Here is a 15,061-nt window from a genome sequence, read left to right as displayed (position 1 = left end):
GTGTGTGTGTGTGTGTGTGTGTGTGTGTGTGTGTGTGTGTGTGTGTGTGTATTTATATATATGCACACCACATCTTTTTAAGCCAGTTGTCTGTTGATGGCACCTGGGTTGTTTCCATGTCTTGGCTATTGAAAATAGTGCTGGCTGCATGTATCTTTTAAAATTAGTTTCCATCTTTTCCAGATATATACCCAGGAGTGGGACTGCTGGATCATATGGTAGCTATGTTTGTTTAGTCTTTTTGTTTCCATAGGCCACACATGATTAAAATTTTTTTAATTAGAAAAATTGATTGTAGTTTCTAACAATGTTGTTCTCCTCCCATCCTGAACAATTCTAAGCAAGAATTCAGGGGACTGTGGCTCTTGAAGCCTGTCAGAACTTACTGATCTACCATGATTACGATATAGAAATTTATAAGACATTAGTTAACACTGAACTGATGATTTTATGGTGTATAATTTCATACTGTTTTGACTAGCTCACTGTGTCTCTGACGGTGCACACATTATAGAAGTGGATTCCTCAGTTAAACCCTTTAACCTAATTTTGAGTTGCAAAAGTTATTTTATTAATCCACCACTTTAAGAGCAGCACCTTTTAAAAACTTGGCATTGAGATCACGTTATTCCACTCATGTTGCATAGTACATCCGCTCTGCTGTGATTTCATTATGATGTCCTGGTTTTCTTTTGGGAATTAACTGTTAAAGCTACAGAACCAACTTTAGTTTTTTTTCAGGGATGTTCTAGAAAATAACCACAAAAAGCAAAAGAAACAGAAAGATAGTTTTTATTTGCTAGCTTTTACTGCTAGGTTAATTTATTACAAAGAAAGTGATATTTCTGTTGAACTTCGTTATAATTAAACATACTGTACCAATTAAAGATCATTATACTTATTTCCTAGTCGGCTGGGATGCCTGGAACCATCTGTCAGGGTGGAAATAGGAACTTTTATACCAAGCCCCATGGCCAGCTGTGCTTCAAGTGAGTTTTAAAGTTAATTGGTCCCTCCTTTAAGGAGGGTCTGGCTCAGAAGAAACAGGAATTGGTAGAGCTGCACCCTGTCCCTGGTGATCCACCCCTAAAAACAGTATCTAAAGGACCATGAACTTCTGAATGCTGGTTCATTAAGGTTCCACTGTAAAACTAAACATCTTTTGTGGTACTCATCTGCTTGTCTTTTTATTGCATGATGTTTGGACAATTACCAAAACTAGACCTGCATTTCTGCTAGTGCTTGAGCCTCAAAGCACAGGGCTCATCACCTAACTGCACAAATTAATGCTGTTAGGTCCAATTCTGAGACAAACTTGATTATAAATATACAATTTTCAGAATGACAGGCACTTAAAAGTAAAATACAAAAATAGATTATATTAATAGGAAATATTTAGTGTTTATCAAATTATAAATCTAGCCTTTTACCATTTTTTGAAAAGATACTGGAAACTGAAAAGAGATGACACTGAAATAGAGTGAACAATGCATTTTTTCCATAGCTTTCATTCTGAGCACTGAACAATGCAATCTAAGAAAAGGACTTACCACAAAGCACCTAAAATAACATTTGTAGATGGGTATGTTGTCAACCATTTCTTACTGTTTCCCTCCCAAGTCTCAGTATCAAGGCATCAATAGTACGTTCCACAAGCGGCTGTCAGCATTCTGAAACCAAGTGGTGTGCCTGTATGTATCAGAGAAGTTGAAAACCCTTAAGGAGGTAGCTCTCCTTCCTGGGTGCTCTTCACCCAAAGGCGCAAGAAGGTTATGCTTCAGATTCTGCGCCTCTATTTTCACTTGGACTTCCATCATTGTCATCTGGTTGATCGTTTAACAGTACATATTTTCCATCATTGGTTAGTGGTATGGACAGCATTAATTGAGCCAATGCTTCTGGATCCTGAAGTTATGGGAGTTTAAGAAGGAGAAAAGAAAATGCTTAAAATGCACTTAAAACCCCTTTGGCTTGGCTGTCATTATGTTCTGTAATCTAGCCTCATTCCTTCTGACTCGTCTATGTGCGCCTTCAGGTGGGTCTCCTTGAATCTCTAAAGAAACCCTCAGTTGAATTACTTCTCCAGAAACTAGGCCAAGTTTCTGCCTCTCAGCTAAAATATCATTTACAGAGCCAACTCAGAATCATCTTTCTGGAAAGAGTCCGGAGAGGAACTTCCCTCACAACTTTGACCTTTGTCTTTAAACTCCTTTTTTTCCTTTTACTCTATACCAAGAGTTGGCAAACTATGGCCATTTGGCTCACCGCCTGTTTTTATAAATGAAGTTTTACTGGAACATAGCCATGCCAATTCATTTACATACTGTGGCAGCTTTTGTGTTAACAACAGCAGAGTAGAGTAGTTGGCAACAGAGATAGTAAGCTGAGAAAGGTTTATTATCTGGCCCTTTACAGAAAGTTTGCCAACTCTGACCTACACCATAAAATACAAACTTGCAGGGCTTGCTGTGTTTTCATTATGTTGGTCTTAGTCCTTGATCTGTCTGCCCCTCCCTGATAGATTAGAACTGCACAAGTATGATACCCACTAGCTATTCAATACACGTTACTAGTTACATTAATTAAAAATTTAAAATCCAGTTCCTTAGTCACACTAGCCACATTTCAATCTGCATATTAAATAGATCTTTTCCATTACTGCAGAAAGTTCTACTGGACAGTGCTGAACCAGAAGCCCCCTGTTCACTGATGTAATTCCAGGGATTTTCTTATACAAAATTTAATCTCAAAAATTAGTTGGGTAAATGAAAGATTGCAAACTGCTGATAGGTCTGAGAGTCTTCATTTCCAATAAGCTTCCAGGTAACGTCTCAGTGTTGCTGGGCCTGTGACCACGCTGAGGAGGAAGGCCTTAGAGCGTGTGGTAGATGCTGAGGTTTGTACCAGCTTCATTTGAAAGAAAGGAAATCTAGCCAACAACAACAGCAAAAAAAAAACTGATAAAACAGTAGGAGGTGCAGCAGTGATACTAAGAACTCTACGTGTTACCAGTGACCATGGAACTAGCTGATCAAAAATGCCTGGTAGTTAGGGCTTCCCTGGTGGCGCAGTGCTTGAGAGTCCGCCTGCCGATGCAGGAGACGCGGGTTCGTGCCCCGTTTCGGGAGGATCCCACATGCCGCGGAGCGGCTGGGCCCGTGAGCCATGGCCGCTGAGCCTGCGTGTCCGGAGCCTGTGCTCCGCAAATGGGAGAGGCCACAACAGTGAGAGGCCCGCATAACGCAAGAAAAAAAAAAAAAAAAATGCCTGGTAGTTAGAAGGCTTAAAAGGAAATCCCAAACTTGGCCACCCTGCCTAGTGAGCACCATTTCTCTCTTTGAGAGATATCTAAGTGTAAAGATAGCCTTTGAGTTGTTGTTAAACCAGCACTAAAATGCACCTTACCTTCTGAACCTCAATGATTTCTTTTCCCAAGTTAATAGCATAACATATCTGCAAAAGACAAGAAAAGTAGTGTTTGGCAAAGGCAGAAAAGGATAAAGAATTTCAGAAAGAAATGTGATTATGAGAGTACAACGAGGTCACTGTCTGCTCACGTCAGCATGGGGACAGAGGACCTGGCTGTAAGAGACTCATCTCACAGGGCTCTGAACACTAGTGTCCACCTGTCCTGGTCTCCTGTTGCCGATTTGTGCGTACAAAGAATATCCAGGTTAAGTGAAAACTGAAGGTATTAAATCGTTTAAAGTTCTTACCGGGATTCTTTTTTCCTTTCTCTCTTAACCATATTTAACCACTGCACGTTCATACACAGTGGTAAACAGATACTTCCTGAAAGAAGGGTTGATTCATTTTGATTAATTCTAAGTAGTGAATGCAGTTTTTCACACTAAAGAACAGTTTAGATGTACTTTCCTGACATCTGCTTCCTTGGTTTGCTGAGAATAGACTTTCTCCATTGTAACTTTTGCTTTAATTTTTTAAAAAAGAATAAATTTGAGGGGAACTGCTTTAAACATTTCCTGATAGCTCTACTAAACACTTATATTTCACCATTAAAGTTCTTCATTCACTCTATTTTGGTTGATATGTATTTTCCACAAGGAAATTATACTCCAGTTTTCTTTCAGTGGGGCCTTACTAGGAGGTATTATTATCTAAACTACTCAATGGGGACCTGAAGAATAGTCAACTAAATATCCAGGGAGGTTGTGTAAAATAACCCTCTAAGTATCTTTGTTCGGGCTGAAATACTATGGAATCTTAAGATGAAGAAAATAACAAGACCTTTTCGCCTTCTGAGTTGCTTTCAAAAACATATGTGCTCAGGGACTCTCCGCCTGTGGATTCAGGCATGCGGACCACAAATCCAACCAGTCTCTTGTTTTCTTGATGAGCAGCAAACTGGGTGACACTGGTGAGTTCAAACTAGAAAAAAAATAGGAATAGACCTAATATCACACAACAAACTGGAATTAAAAAACAGACAAGATTATTCTCCATGGCAAAAGTCATGAAAAAAGTGCACTATTAGTGACATTTAATTTGGCAAATAAAATTTACTAAGTGCCTACTTTGTGTTTCAGGTGGCTACAAAGGTGAATTAAGGAGTAATCACTAAAATTAGCATGCATGAGGGTACTTACATTGGCCCTTGTTACTTGAGTCTGAGGATCTATCAACCTGAAATTTTAAGAGATTCACTGTATCACAAATGTTGGATAAAATTATATCCTTAGATGAGTTTGTACAAGTTCAGAATAAAATCACACAAAACCCCTCGAAATATGAAAATATAAGACCTAGTTGAGGGCGAGGTGAGATCGCTCCATGTGACGATCCAAAGGGAGCATGTTCCCTGATTTCTGCCTTTGTTGAGCCTGTGTAGTTAAACCTCAGGGTATCTTTAATGGAAGATTATGGCACATAGAGAATTTCACAGTATTTTAGTGCTTATCCAAAAAGGCTGCATTATAATTCTCTAGAAAATTCTCCAGAAAATTAATGTGGATGGATCTTATTCCGTATAGCCTCCATCTCAGCACTTACTATCATTCTGTTTCCCTTAAAGTACTGGATAAATGGATACTTTTAAGTTTAACAATTTTTTTTTTTTAAAACATGGGGTGGAGGTGAGACAACAGTGAAGGGATTTTAACAAAAGTATTCCCTATCAGTTTGGGTGTAGGAGGAGTAACTTTAAGAAGGTATTCTAGATAAATTCTTTAACATTTTAAGCATCATCAGTGTCTCTGAGAAAATTAACTGCATTAGAGAATTTACTGCTATTTTATATATAAAAATTTCTACTTTCTAACACATGGTATTGTGTATATAAATTATTATTGATTTGCTGTAAGTTTTGTAAGTGAAAGCAAAAAATCTGTTAAAAAGATGGTTATAATTCTGTTTAAATGAAATGTCCAGAATAGGCAAACCTATAGAAACAGCAAGATTAGTGGCTAGGGCTGAGCAGGTTGCAGGGGAAAAGGGAATGACTACTAACAGGTATGGGTTTTTTTCGGGGGGATGATGAAAATGTTCTAAAACTGTTTGTGGTGATGGTTACACAAATCTGAATATACTATAAAACACTCTAAAGGGGCAAATTGTACAGTATGTAAGTTATATCTCAATAAAGCTGTCCCCCGCCAAATGGTTACAATTTGAAAGGTATGCAGTTGTACTTGTTAAAGCATGGTGTTTATAATCAGAGGGCTTAAGACTGAATTCCAACCTGGCTACTTACTTTATGATCTTGTGTAAGTCACCCTGACTTCTCTCAACTGCTTTGTAAAATTGGGATAAGAACCTCCATATTTCAAAGAGGTGGTTAAGAAAACGAGAAAATGTGTATGGAATTTTAAGCTACAAAGCTAAATAAATTTTTATGTCCCTATTAATGAGTATGAATTTAATGATTTTTAAAATATACATCATCAACAATTTCCCTCAAGTTGGGATAACTTTAAATATTTTGTAAAATTTTTCTATAAATGAAGATTTAAACCATTCATATTTTGTGAGTAACTTTTAAGTTTGCTGTCTACATCAGGTAACCTGGATTTGCTTAAGATCTGATTTTCTGTGTGACTTCTAAATTGTCTCAAAACATGAATTCCCATACAAGGATATGTATGGTAAAATTTACCATTATTGATATTTAACACATCACAACATTGTACAACCATCACCACTATCTAGTTCCAGAACATCTTCAGCACCTCAAAAGGAAACTCCACACCTGATAAGGCAGTCACTTCCCATTCAACTTTCTTCTCAGCTTTTGGCAGCTTCTCACTAATCTGCTTTGTCTCTATAGATTTGCCTATTCTAGATATTTCATATAAATGATCATACAATATGTGGCTTTTTGCGTCTGTCTTTCAATTAGCGTAATGTTTTAAAGGCTCATCCATGTTGTAATGGGTACCAGTACTTCATTCCTTTTTAAGGCTGAATAATATCCCACTGTATGTATTATATACCACATTTTGTTTATCTATTTATCTTTTGATGGACATTTGGATTATTTCTACCTTTTGGCTACTGCGAATAGTACTATTATATGAACACTTGTTTTCAATTCTTTTGAGTATCTACCCAGGAATGGAATTCTATGTTTAAGTTATAGAGGAACTGCCAGATTATTTCCCACAGTGGCTGAACAATATTATATGCCCACCAGCAATGGGTTCCAGTTTCTCCACATCCTTGCTAACACCTGTTACTTTCTTTAAAAAAAAAAAAATCCATAGCCATCCTAGTGGGTGTGAAGTGTCTCTGGATTTGATTTGCATTGCCCTAACAACTCAGGACACTGAGCATCTTTTCATGTGCTTGTTGGCCAATTATATATCTTTGGAGGAATGTCAACTCAAGTAGACATTCTTCCATTTCTTAACTGGGTTTCATCCATTTCTTAACTGGGTTTTTTCTTTGTTGATATGTGAGTTCTTTATACTGGATACTATACCTTTATTAGATAAATGATTTGTAGATGTTTTCTCCCATTCTGTGGGTTGACTTTGCACTTTTTGGGATAGTGTTATTTGATGTACTATGGTTTTTCACATTGCTTTTACATATATTTACTCTGATCTTTTTGGTGGTGATTTTAAGAAAGATTATCATAAGCTTTGTAGCTTATGAAAGCTTTCAATGCCTATGAGAGGTCCAGGACATAGAGAAAATCTTTAAATAAATACAAGGTTTTATTCATAAGAACCTCATTCTCAGTAAAAGGTTTATAACAAATGAAAAGCACTGATTGTAATAAATGGAAGAAACTATATTCTGATTTTTGCCAAACTGCTAATTAACTTTTTTGAAACTATCATTTATTGAGTAATTTCTATGTGCCCATCACAGCTGTAAATGTTTTACATGAATTAACTCACTTATTCCTCATGACAATACTATGGGGTGTGGATATGGTTGTTTTCATTTTATAGCTGAAGAAACCGAGGCACAAAGGTTAAGTAACTTGCTCAAGTTCATACAGCTAATAAATGCCAAAGTCAGGAATAAGGCTCTAAAATAGTGCTGCTCTGCTGTCCCACAGAAATTTAGTGTAAGCCTCATATGTAATTTAAAAATGTCTAGCAGCCACATCAAAAGTGAAAACAGCTGAAATTAATATACTTTAATAGGTTGAAAATATTACCAGCTAGGTGTATTAATTTAAAAATTATTTTGCATTCTTTTTTTTGGGGGGATAGTATGAGATCTTAAATGTTTGGTATGTGTTTTACACTTAAAAACACTTCTCAATTCAGATGAGTTAGGTTTCAAGTGTTACATGTAGCTACAGTATTGTACAGCACAGGTCTTAATGCCCATGGCAGCCACAGCTTGACTGTCGTTTGCCATGATTCATATGGATCTTATTACTTGAAACCACAAATCATGTAGCTAACATGACTTGGCTTCTTTATTTTCAGCCCAACAAATATTAATCAGATTTTCCTTGTGGTGGTCTAGTTATCTCAGGCAGGCTCATGTTCTGTTTTCATAGTTTTTAATTTTTATAAATAGTACTCTCAGAGATGGAAGAGAAAAAAACAAAAACCCTTCCACTTGCAACCTCTGAGATACAGAGAGTAATCCTCAAGTGATGGCATCTTTATGCCCAACAGGGTAGAATTCACTCACCACTAAAGATACCAGTTGCTAAAAATATCAGCTCTTGTCTTTAAGGGCACTTCGTCTAGCCAATGTATCTTATAAAACCAAAATGTAAAAAACAGAGCAGAAACATGAGTAGCATCTTTACTTAATCTAATCAAACAATTCTACTATGAACACTCTAGATGGTTAAACGTGCTTTCAAAGGGGAATCAGTCGAAGCTGTAAGAAAATCTGAAAACGAAACTGAATGTACCTCAGAGCTTGACTGGTGACCATCAGATGGGATTCTGTCATACGGAAGATGTTATGAATAGCCCGAGCAGCCAATACTTGTCTCATCGCTTCATAAATCACTTCAGTAGTGTTGTCTGTTTTAACTGCCATTGATCCCAAAAACCGAACTATAAACATCTGTTGCAAAAGAGAATCTGCAAGAGAGCATTTTCTGCTCAGGATCATTTCACTTCCTGCCTGTCGATGCACATACCAGAAGCACATGTGCTCTTCTGAGAACAGGCTGAAGACCTAGGGTTTGCCTTGCTTTCTGGAGGGCTTTCTACCAAAACTTCTGAATACTCTGCTTTTATATAAGCCACAAATTGCCAAAGCTCTGAATCTCCTATTTGTCCATATTTTGTCTGTTTGGAACTATTCATTAGACTAGAAAAGCACCTTTTTTTCTTCATCTATAAAATGAAACCACATGAACATCCTTCTAGCATGAAAACTCTAGGCTGACTACATGTAAGTGGCAGTATATACATCTTACTTTTTCTCTGAAAATAAGAGCTTTTCCACTAGACAATAGAAAATTCATTCATTACTTTGGCCCGCTGATAAAGTCCTCTTATAGAAGAAAATGTATTTGAAGAAAATAAGACCTGATGTTGGGTTTCATTCAAATCATGCACATCATTTATTACTGAAGGGCAGTGATGACGTTCCATAAACTAATGGAGACTGCAGAACTATTAGCTTATTTGATGCTAATGAGCTGACAGTATTGGCTTCTTGATAATGGCGTGTAACCTGACAAACTGAATAACAGCAGCCACAACTGGAAGATCATGAAGAAGGTTTAAAAGATCTTTTTTTTTTTCTATAAGAACAGTAATTCACTTATCCACCATTTGAAACTAAGAAGCCTACTTTTTCTTCACTTGTCCTCCCTATGAGTATCCTTGCCCCTAAAAAATAAGGGTTAAAAAAACTTATTAGGAAAATATAACTGATATGTTGTAAATGGTTACTCCCATATGAAGCTAGTTTTTACAAGTTAGAAAGTTTTTTATGTAGACAGTTAAAAAACTGTGGACTGTGAGAAGTCAGCTAGATAGTCATATGTGATGCAGAGCCTATTAACATCATTTTTTCTTTCTTTACCTAAAGCTGTAAAGAATGCCAGTTCTCAAGTCCTACTTTTAAATTTAAGTAAGTGGCATTTCATTCTAATGACATTCTCAGGCTTCAGTCAAGGAGAGGCTGTGTTAAAATGAGGTCTTGCCCGCACTTCTAAATTGCCTTGGCTGGGAAGTGCAGCTCTTGGGAGTAGCAGGTTATGGTCACCTCTACTGAGTATGTTATGTACCTTGTAAGAATGTAAATCAAACAACAAAGATCAGAATCTGAATTTGAACAAATTAAATAACACTTTTTTATGTCATCTTCAAATTTAAGAATGAGTTATTTGTGTTTTTGGTTTTCTAAAATGAAATAGCATGGCTGTGACTCACCCAGACTTTATCCTCTTGGACTTTATTTTGCAGTAATGTTATAGCAAATTTAGATTTGGCAGCATTTCTCTGCAGGAGCTACAAAAAGGGTATGGATGTGGCTGATGGTACGACAGCTGCAGGAAATCTGTCAGCCTCCCCTTAGTGTTTATGCCAGGATGGTCCTAACTGCATGTTTCCTAGTGAGTCTGCACAGAGAACACACATCTGTGGATCATAATTTCAATTCATATTTCAAGTCAAAGCTCTTTAGAACATGACTTCACATCTTATTTCAATGGCCCTGGTCATTTTGTGCCGGGGAAAGAATAAGTACACAGAACTAGCCACTTACCTTCTGTTTCTGGAAATGTCTCATCCTCAGTTTCACCAAAAGGGTTGATACGCCTAGGGGAATAGCCAGAGTCAAACATCCTGACAGTTTCAGCTAAAGGGACACGTGACACTTGAACTCTAAGTCAGAAGGTGATAGTCTCTGGAGGTGGGTAGGAACACGAGACGTTAAATTTATTTTCAATTCTCCCAGAGATAAACCCCCTTAGCCCATACCTGCTCCCTCTGTTCTGATCAAGGAATTCTGTAGCAGGAAGTACAATGTCAAACTGAATAGGTGTTCCAGGTGCAATTAGTTGTTCAGCTTCAGGTATAATGACTGCTGCTTTGGGAACAATCTTGTCATTTTCCACCTCTGAATTTTTCATGTTCTGGCTGGAGTACAAAATAGGGAAAAAATTTTTTTTTAAATCCCTTTTAACCTTAAGCTTTTACAATCAAGTGAATACTTGTTGAATGCTGATGTAACTTTTACAAGTAGATAAGGGAGAAGATTTAACCCACTCTACCAATAAATCTTCGTAAAATGTCATTCACGTCCATGGTTAAAATCCCTCAGATCTCCACATTACCTATAGCTTGTTCTGGTGCACAGCATTCTGCACTGTTAAGACTACTTATTATATTACCTGTTAATTTCCTGTTTGTATCTTTCTCCCTTTGAGACAGGTTTTTGAGGGCGGGAGCTATATAGCTAAATCATATTTATTACTTGGTACGTAGTAGGCACTCAAAACCATTAGCTGAATGAATAACACATCTTGGCCTAGCATTCAACCACCTGGCTGTCCTTTCTCCTGAAGGTCTCCCTCTCCCCTCCCTTAATGCATCCTCCACTAGAGCTACACCAAACACCCACGTGCTTCTCATTTCCAGCTCCATCGCAGGTCTGCTGCTCACTCACTCTCTCCTGCACTTCAAACACCAACTCAAATCGCCACTCATCCACTAGGCCTTTCAAGCCAGCCTGACCCTCTCCTTCCTCTGCAGTCCTGTGGTTCTTCTCAGTAGCCACGAGGACAGTCTTGGATCTCTATGTGCCTCCTGAGCTTAGCACTGTGCCCACATGTACTGTTTTGAGACTGTGGCACATAACAGTAGAGCACGGTCTGTAGTAATTAATCATGTGCCTCCATGTTTCTTCTCTTCCAGTGTCAGAATGCTGTAATTTAACCTTTCATGTTTATAATCTTTTCTCCCCAGTTAGAGTGTAAAAACCTTTGAGGGGCAAATCATGTGAAAGTATTTTGATTTCTTACATTGTTTGAACCATAAGAAGACTCAATATCTTTCCATTCATTTGATATTTTGTATATCAGTATTGCAAATTTCTCAAGTATGTCAATAACTAAATAGGTTGTATGGGGCTTCCCTGGTGGCACAGTGGTTGGGAATCCGCCTGGCAATGCAGGGGACATGGGTTTGAGCCCTGGTCCGGGAGGATCCCACGTGCCGTGGAGCGGCTGAGCCCGTGCGCCACAACTACTGAGCCTGCGCTCTAGAGCCTACGAGCCACGACTACTGAGCCCACGTGCTGCAACTGCTGAAGCCCGTGTGCCTAGAGCCTGTGCTCCACAAGAGAGGCCACCACAATGAGAAGCCGGCACACCACAACGAAGAGTAGCCCCCACTCGCCACAACCAGAGAAAGCCCATGCACGGCGGCGAAGACCCAAGGCAGCCAAAATAAATAAATAAATTTTAAAAAATAGGTTGTATGGAACTGTTATAATATCAGCTGACGAATGAGCATAATGAATGGAAAATGGATACAAGCACGCTAGACAGAATGGTAGACGGTCACTGCAAAGAGAGATGCTTAGTTGTAACCTCCGTTATTAACAGAGAAGGAAACCGAGGCCTCTAGAGAAGTTGAGTGGTAATCCTGAAGGCACTCGGTTATCTGGTGGGTTAGCTATAGACTAAGAACTGAGGTCTCCTCACTGCCAGCATCGCGCTCTCCCACAGGGTCACACTGTGGAAATCACATCTGCTCTATGATCCAGTCTTGAAGAGAGGAGTATGATACAGTAAGTGAAGCACTGGAAGAAGGGGTGAGTAGAAGCTTCAAGGGAAGGAAGCGAGTCCCAAGATTTTGGCTCCCCAGTGGGTATGAGGGGAGATCACACAAGGAAGACAGGACGGGGCCAGGCTGTAGAGGGCTGTTAACACCATCGGGTGAGGTCTAACTTGACTCTGCATGTAGGCGGCCACTGAAGACTCTTTGAACAGAGGAGTGAAATGATAGAAATTAAAGCATCACCTGTGATCTGCATGTCACCAACTCGAATGGACACTTTGGGATCATCATCCTGTTCGGTCTCCCAAAGCATCTAACATAATTGACCTCTCCTCCTTGAAATTCTCCTTTCTTGGTCTGTGCTGATGCCACACATTACAGGTTTTCCTCCTACTCTTCTGCTGTTCCTGAAGTGTTTTTTGCAGGCTCCTCCGCTAATCCACATGTTGGAGCTCTTTAGACTTCTGTCCCAGGCTCCACTTCCCTCCCTCTACACTCTCCCTAGCTGACCTCTTCCACCACCACTTCCGTGCTGATGCGCTCCCAACTCAGAGACTCAGCCCAGACGTTTTCTTTGCCCTCCAGACTTATATCAGTTGACTACTTGACAATTCACTGGAATGTCCCACAAGCCTCTCAAACTTATGTCGTAAACCGAACTCCTGATACTGACTACCAACTCTTCATGTCTTCATGGTGGTGTCATATCGCCACCAACTGCCAAGGTGTTCAACCCAGACCGTGGTCATCCTTTGTTTGTTCCTTTCTTTCCACTCCACATCTCACATAACAAACGTCCTACAGATTCTGCCGTCAAAGTAAGTCCCCAATCCACCTACTTTTCATCTCCTCTGCCATGATCCGTTTAAGACACCATCATGTTCTCCTGGACTATTGCTACAGACTCCTCACTGGATACCTGCTTGCCCAGCTCTGCCTTGTGTGTCCTCCACAGCAGCCAGAGCTGACGTTGGAAAATGTAAAGTGGATCATCTCTCTCTCTCTCGCTCTCTCACACACACACCCCTACCTCTAAAACCCTTCCAGAGCTCCCCAAACCCCTGCCCTGACTTCCTTCATGATCTCTCCCTGCCCCCCTCCCTCCCAGCCTCGTCTTGCTCTATGACCTCCCTTTGTCGACCACTGTCTAGTTACAGTGATCTCCTTTCAGTTCCTGAAAGACACCAAGCTCTTCTCTGCCATTCAGCCTCCACAGCTGGGATCAGGAATGCACTACCTCTGGCTCTTTGCAAGAGAGGCTACTCTCATCTCTTACTTCTCAATTTAATTATCTCTACAAACAGCCCCTAAATAGGTCTCCTCCTCATTCTCCACGACAGCACCCTCATCTTTAACATAATAGTGCTTTCCTGTATTTTAACTAAGTATTTGTTTACCTTTTGCCTGTCTTCTCCTACAAGTCTGTAAGTTTCATGATCTAGCTCAGCGCCTGGACACATACTGGACACTCAACAAACATCTGTTAAATAGCTGGATAAATGAATGAATATTAGATATAAGTAACTGCAGAATGAGGGAAGGCCACATATGAAATTTGCTTGGAAGTGAACGGCAGTTTGTTCCCAAGAACAGAGTTTCTCTGCTTCATTCTCCCACTGTCATCAAAACATCTCTTTATTCCTCATGAGCTGACCCTAAGAGAGATACTAGCCCGGCCCTCCACTGCTCTGGGGCCATCATCTGGCAGCCACATCTGTCACCCTTCTGATCTTTGCATTGATTCAGCTGTCTGGCTACAGTCATTTTTTTTCCTAGGGATTCTTCTGTATCCCTTCTATGGGTTCCTTTCTAAGAATGTGATTTACTTATTCTATTGTAGAACAGAGGAGAAAAATCAGTTACTGAATAAATAAATCTGAGCTGCAGACTGTGTTTTTAGAAAACCAATCACACCTTCTGATTACACCCCAGAAGGACAGCATTTTAGAGCTGGAAGAGGCCTTGGAGGTGGTCTGATTTCTCTCATCTTATATCACAAAGTTGAGGAGACAGAGGCCCAGAGTGCTGACAACCCACTCAAGGACATCTAGCTGTGTTCAGAGCTGTTATTAAGACCCATGTCTCCTAACCCCCAAGTCTAGTGCAGTGTTCTCCACCATGTCCCTCTAACACTTGTGTGGCTTTACAGAGAGAAGACAGACACATTTACCCAGTACAATGCTCACAGGTTAGCCCCACTGGCCAGATCTGTATTTCCATTTCCATTTATAAAGTGCTTTCCTTAAAGCTGCACTTAGTAAGCATGCTACTTTTGTGTAAACTGTTACCCTTAAATTATGGCACGGGAATGTTCTCAGACTTGTTGCCTCGTCCCCATTTTTATTCCCTTTGCTCAGGTTCTCATGTTCTGTTTCACAGCTACTATCACAGGGACATCCCGTGGGGCCTCGCTGCCCTCATTCTCCCGCCCCACCCGCTCTCTCCCAGAAGGTGCCGCCCAGCAGTCTTTCCAGCCGGTTCTGACTATGCCTCCCCTCTTGTCAAAGCCTGCAGTTCTGTTCCCCTGCCTGTGGCTCCTCAGCAGGGCACCTAATTCTTTCACCATCGGACTCAGCCTACTCTCTGCTTTCTCTCGGGCCGTTCCTCCTGGCGTGCCAGGGCTGGGTGTGCGAGCGCTGGCTCCACAATGCACCGCACTGAGACCCTGGGAAGTTACTCAACGACTCGTGAGCTTTCTTCTGGAGTCATTAGACAGTACCTGTAAAACATGTAACGGGGTTCTTTCTACCATGCCACTCAAGATGGAGGCCTAATACAGTCATGATTTCAACTTGCCCTGTGATGCCATGTTTTCATTAGCATAACAGATAATACAGCCTTCTATTATTTAATCAAATGGAAACTCCCATTAAGATGGCATTCCT

General features: G+C 40.0%; 1 protein-coding gene across 3 annotated transcripts in view; it reads right to left on the bottom strand.

The window, feature by feature from the left end:
• Window positions 1-771: 771 nt before the first annotated feature.
• APPL2 (adaptor protein, phosphotyrosine interacting with PH domain and leucine zipper 2) overlaps window positions 772-15,061 on the bottom strand; it is a 53,358-nt gene continuing 39,068 nt past the window's right edge. For 2 of the 3 annotated variants that reach the window (XM_007447305.1, XM_007447307.1), the window contains exons 15-21: window positions 10,374-10,532; window positions 10,159-10,211; window positions 8,345-8,519; window positions 4,608-4,644; window positions 4,249-4,389; window positions 3,406-3,453; window positions 772-1,905 (exon numbers count right to left, since the gene is read on the bottom strand). In XM_007447305.1, the coding sequence (XP_007447367.1) occupies window positions 1,771-1,905; window positions 3,406-3,453; window positions 4,249-4,389; window positions 4,608-4,644; window positions 8,345-8,519; window positions 10,159-10,211; window positions 10,374-10,532 (748 nt within the window). In that variant the 3' untranslated portion in view covers window positions 772-1,770. The remainder of the gene's footprint in view (window positions 1,906-3,405; window positions 3,454-4,248; window positions 4,390-4,607; window positions 4,645-8,344; window positions 8,520-10,158; window positions 10,212-10,373; window positions 10,533-15,061) is intronic. The other variant, XM_007447306.1, reaches the window with a different exon arrangement.

The sequence above is a fragment of the Lipotes vexillifer genome, unplaced genomic scaffold, assembly GCF_000442215.2.
Source record: "Lipotes vexillifer unplaced genomic scaffold, Lipotes_vexillifer_v1.1 scaffold1017, whole genome shotgun sequence".
Lineage (NCBI taxonomy): Eukaryota > Metazoa > Chordata > Mammalia > Artiodactyla > Lipotidae > Lipotes > Lipotes vexillifer.
The sequence above is the reverse complement of the archived record's forward strand: the minus strand, read 5'-3'. Positions and strand labels throughout refer to the sequence as shown.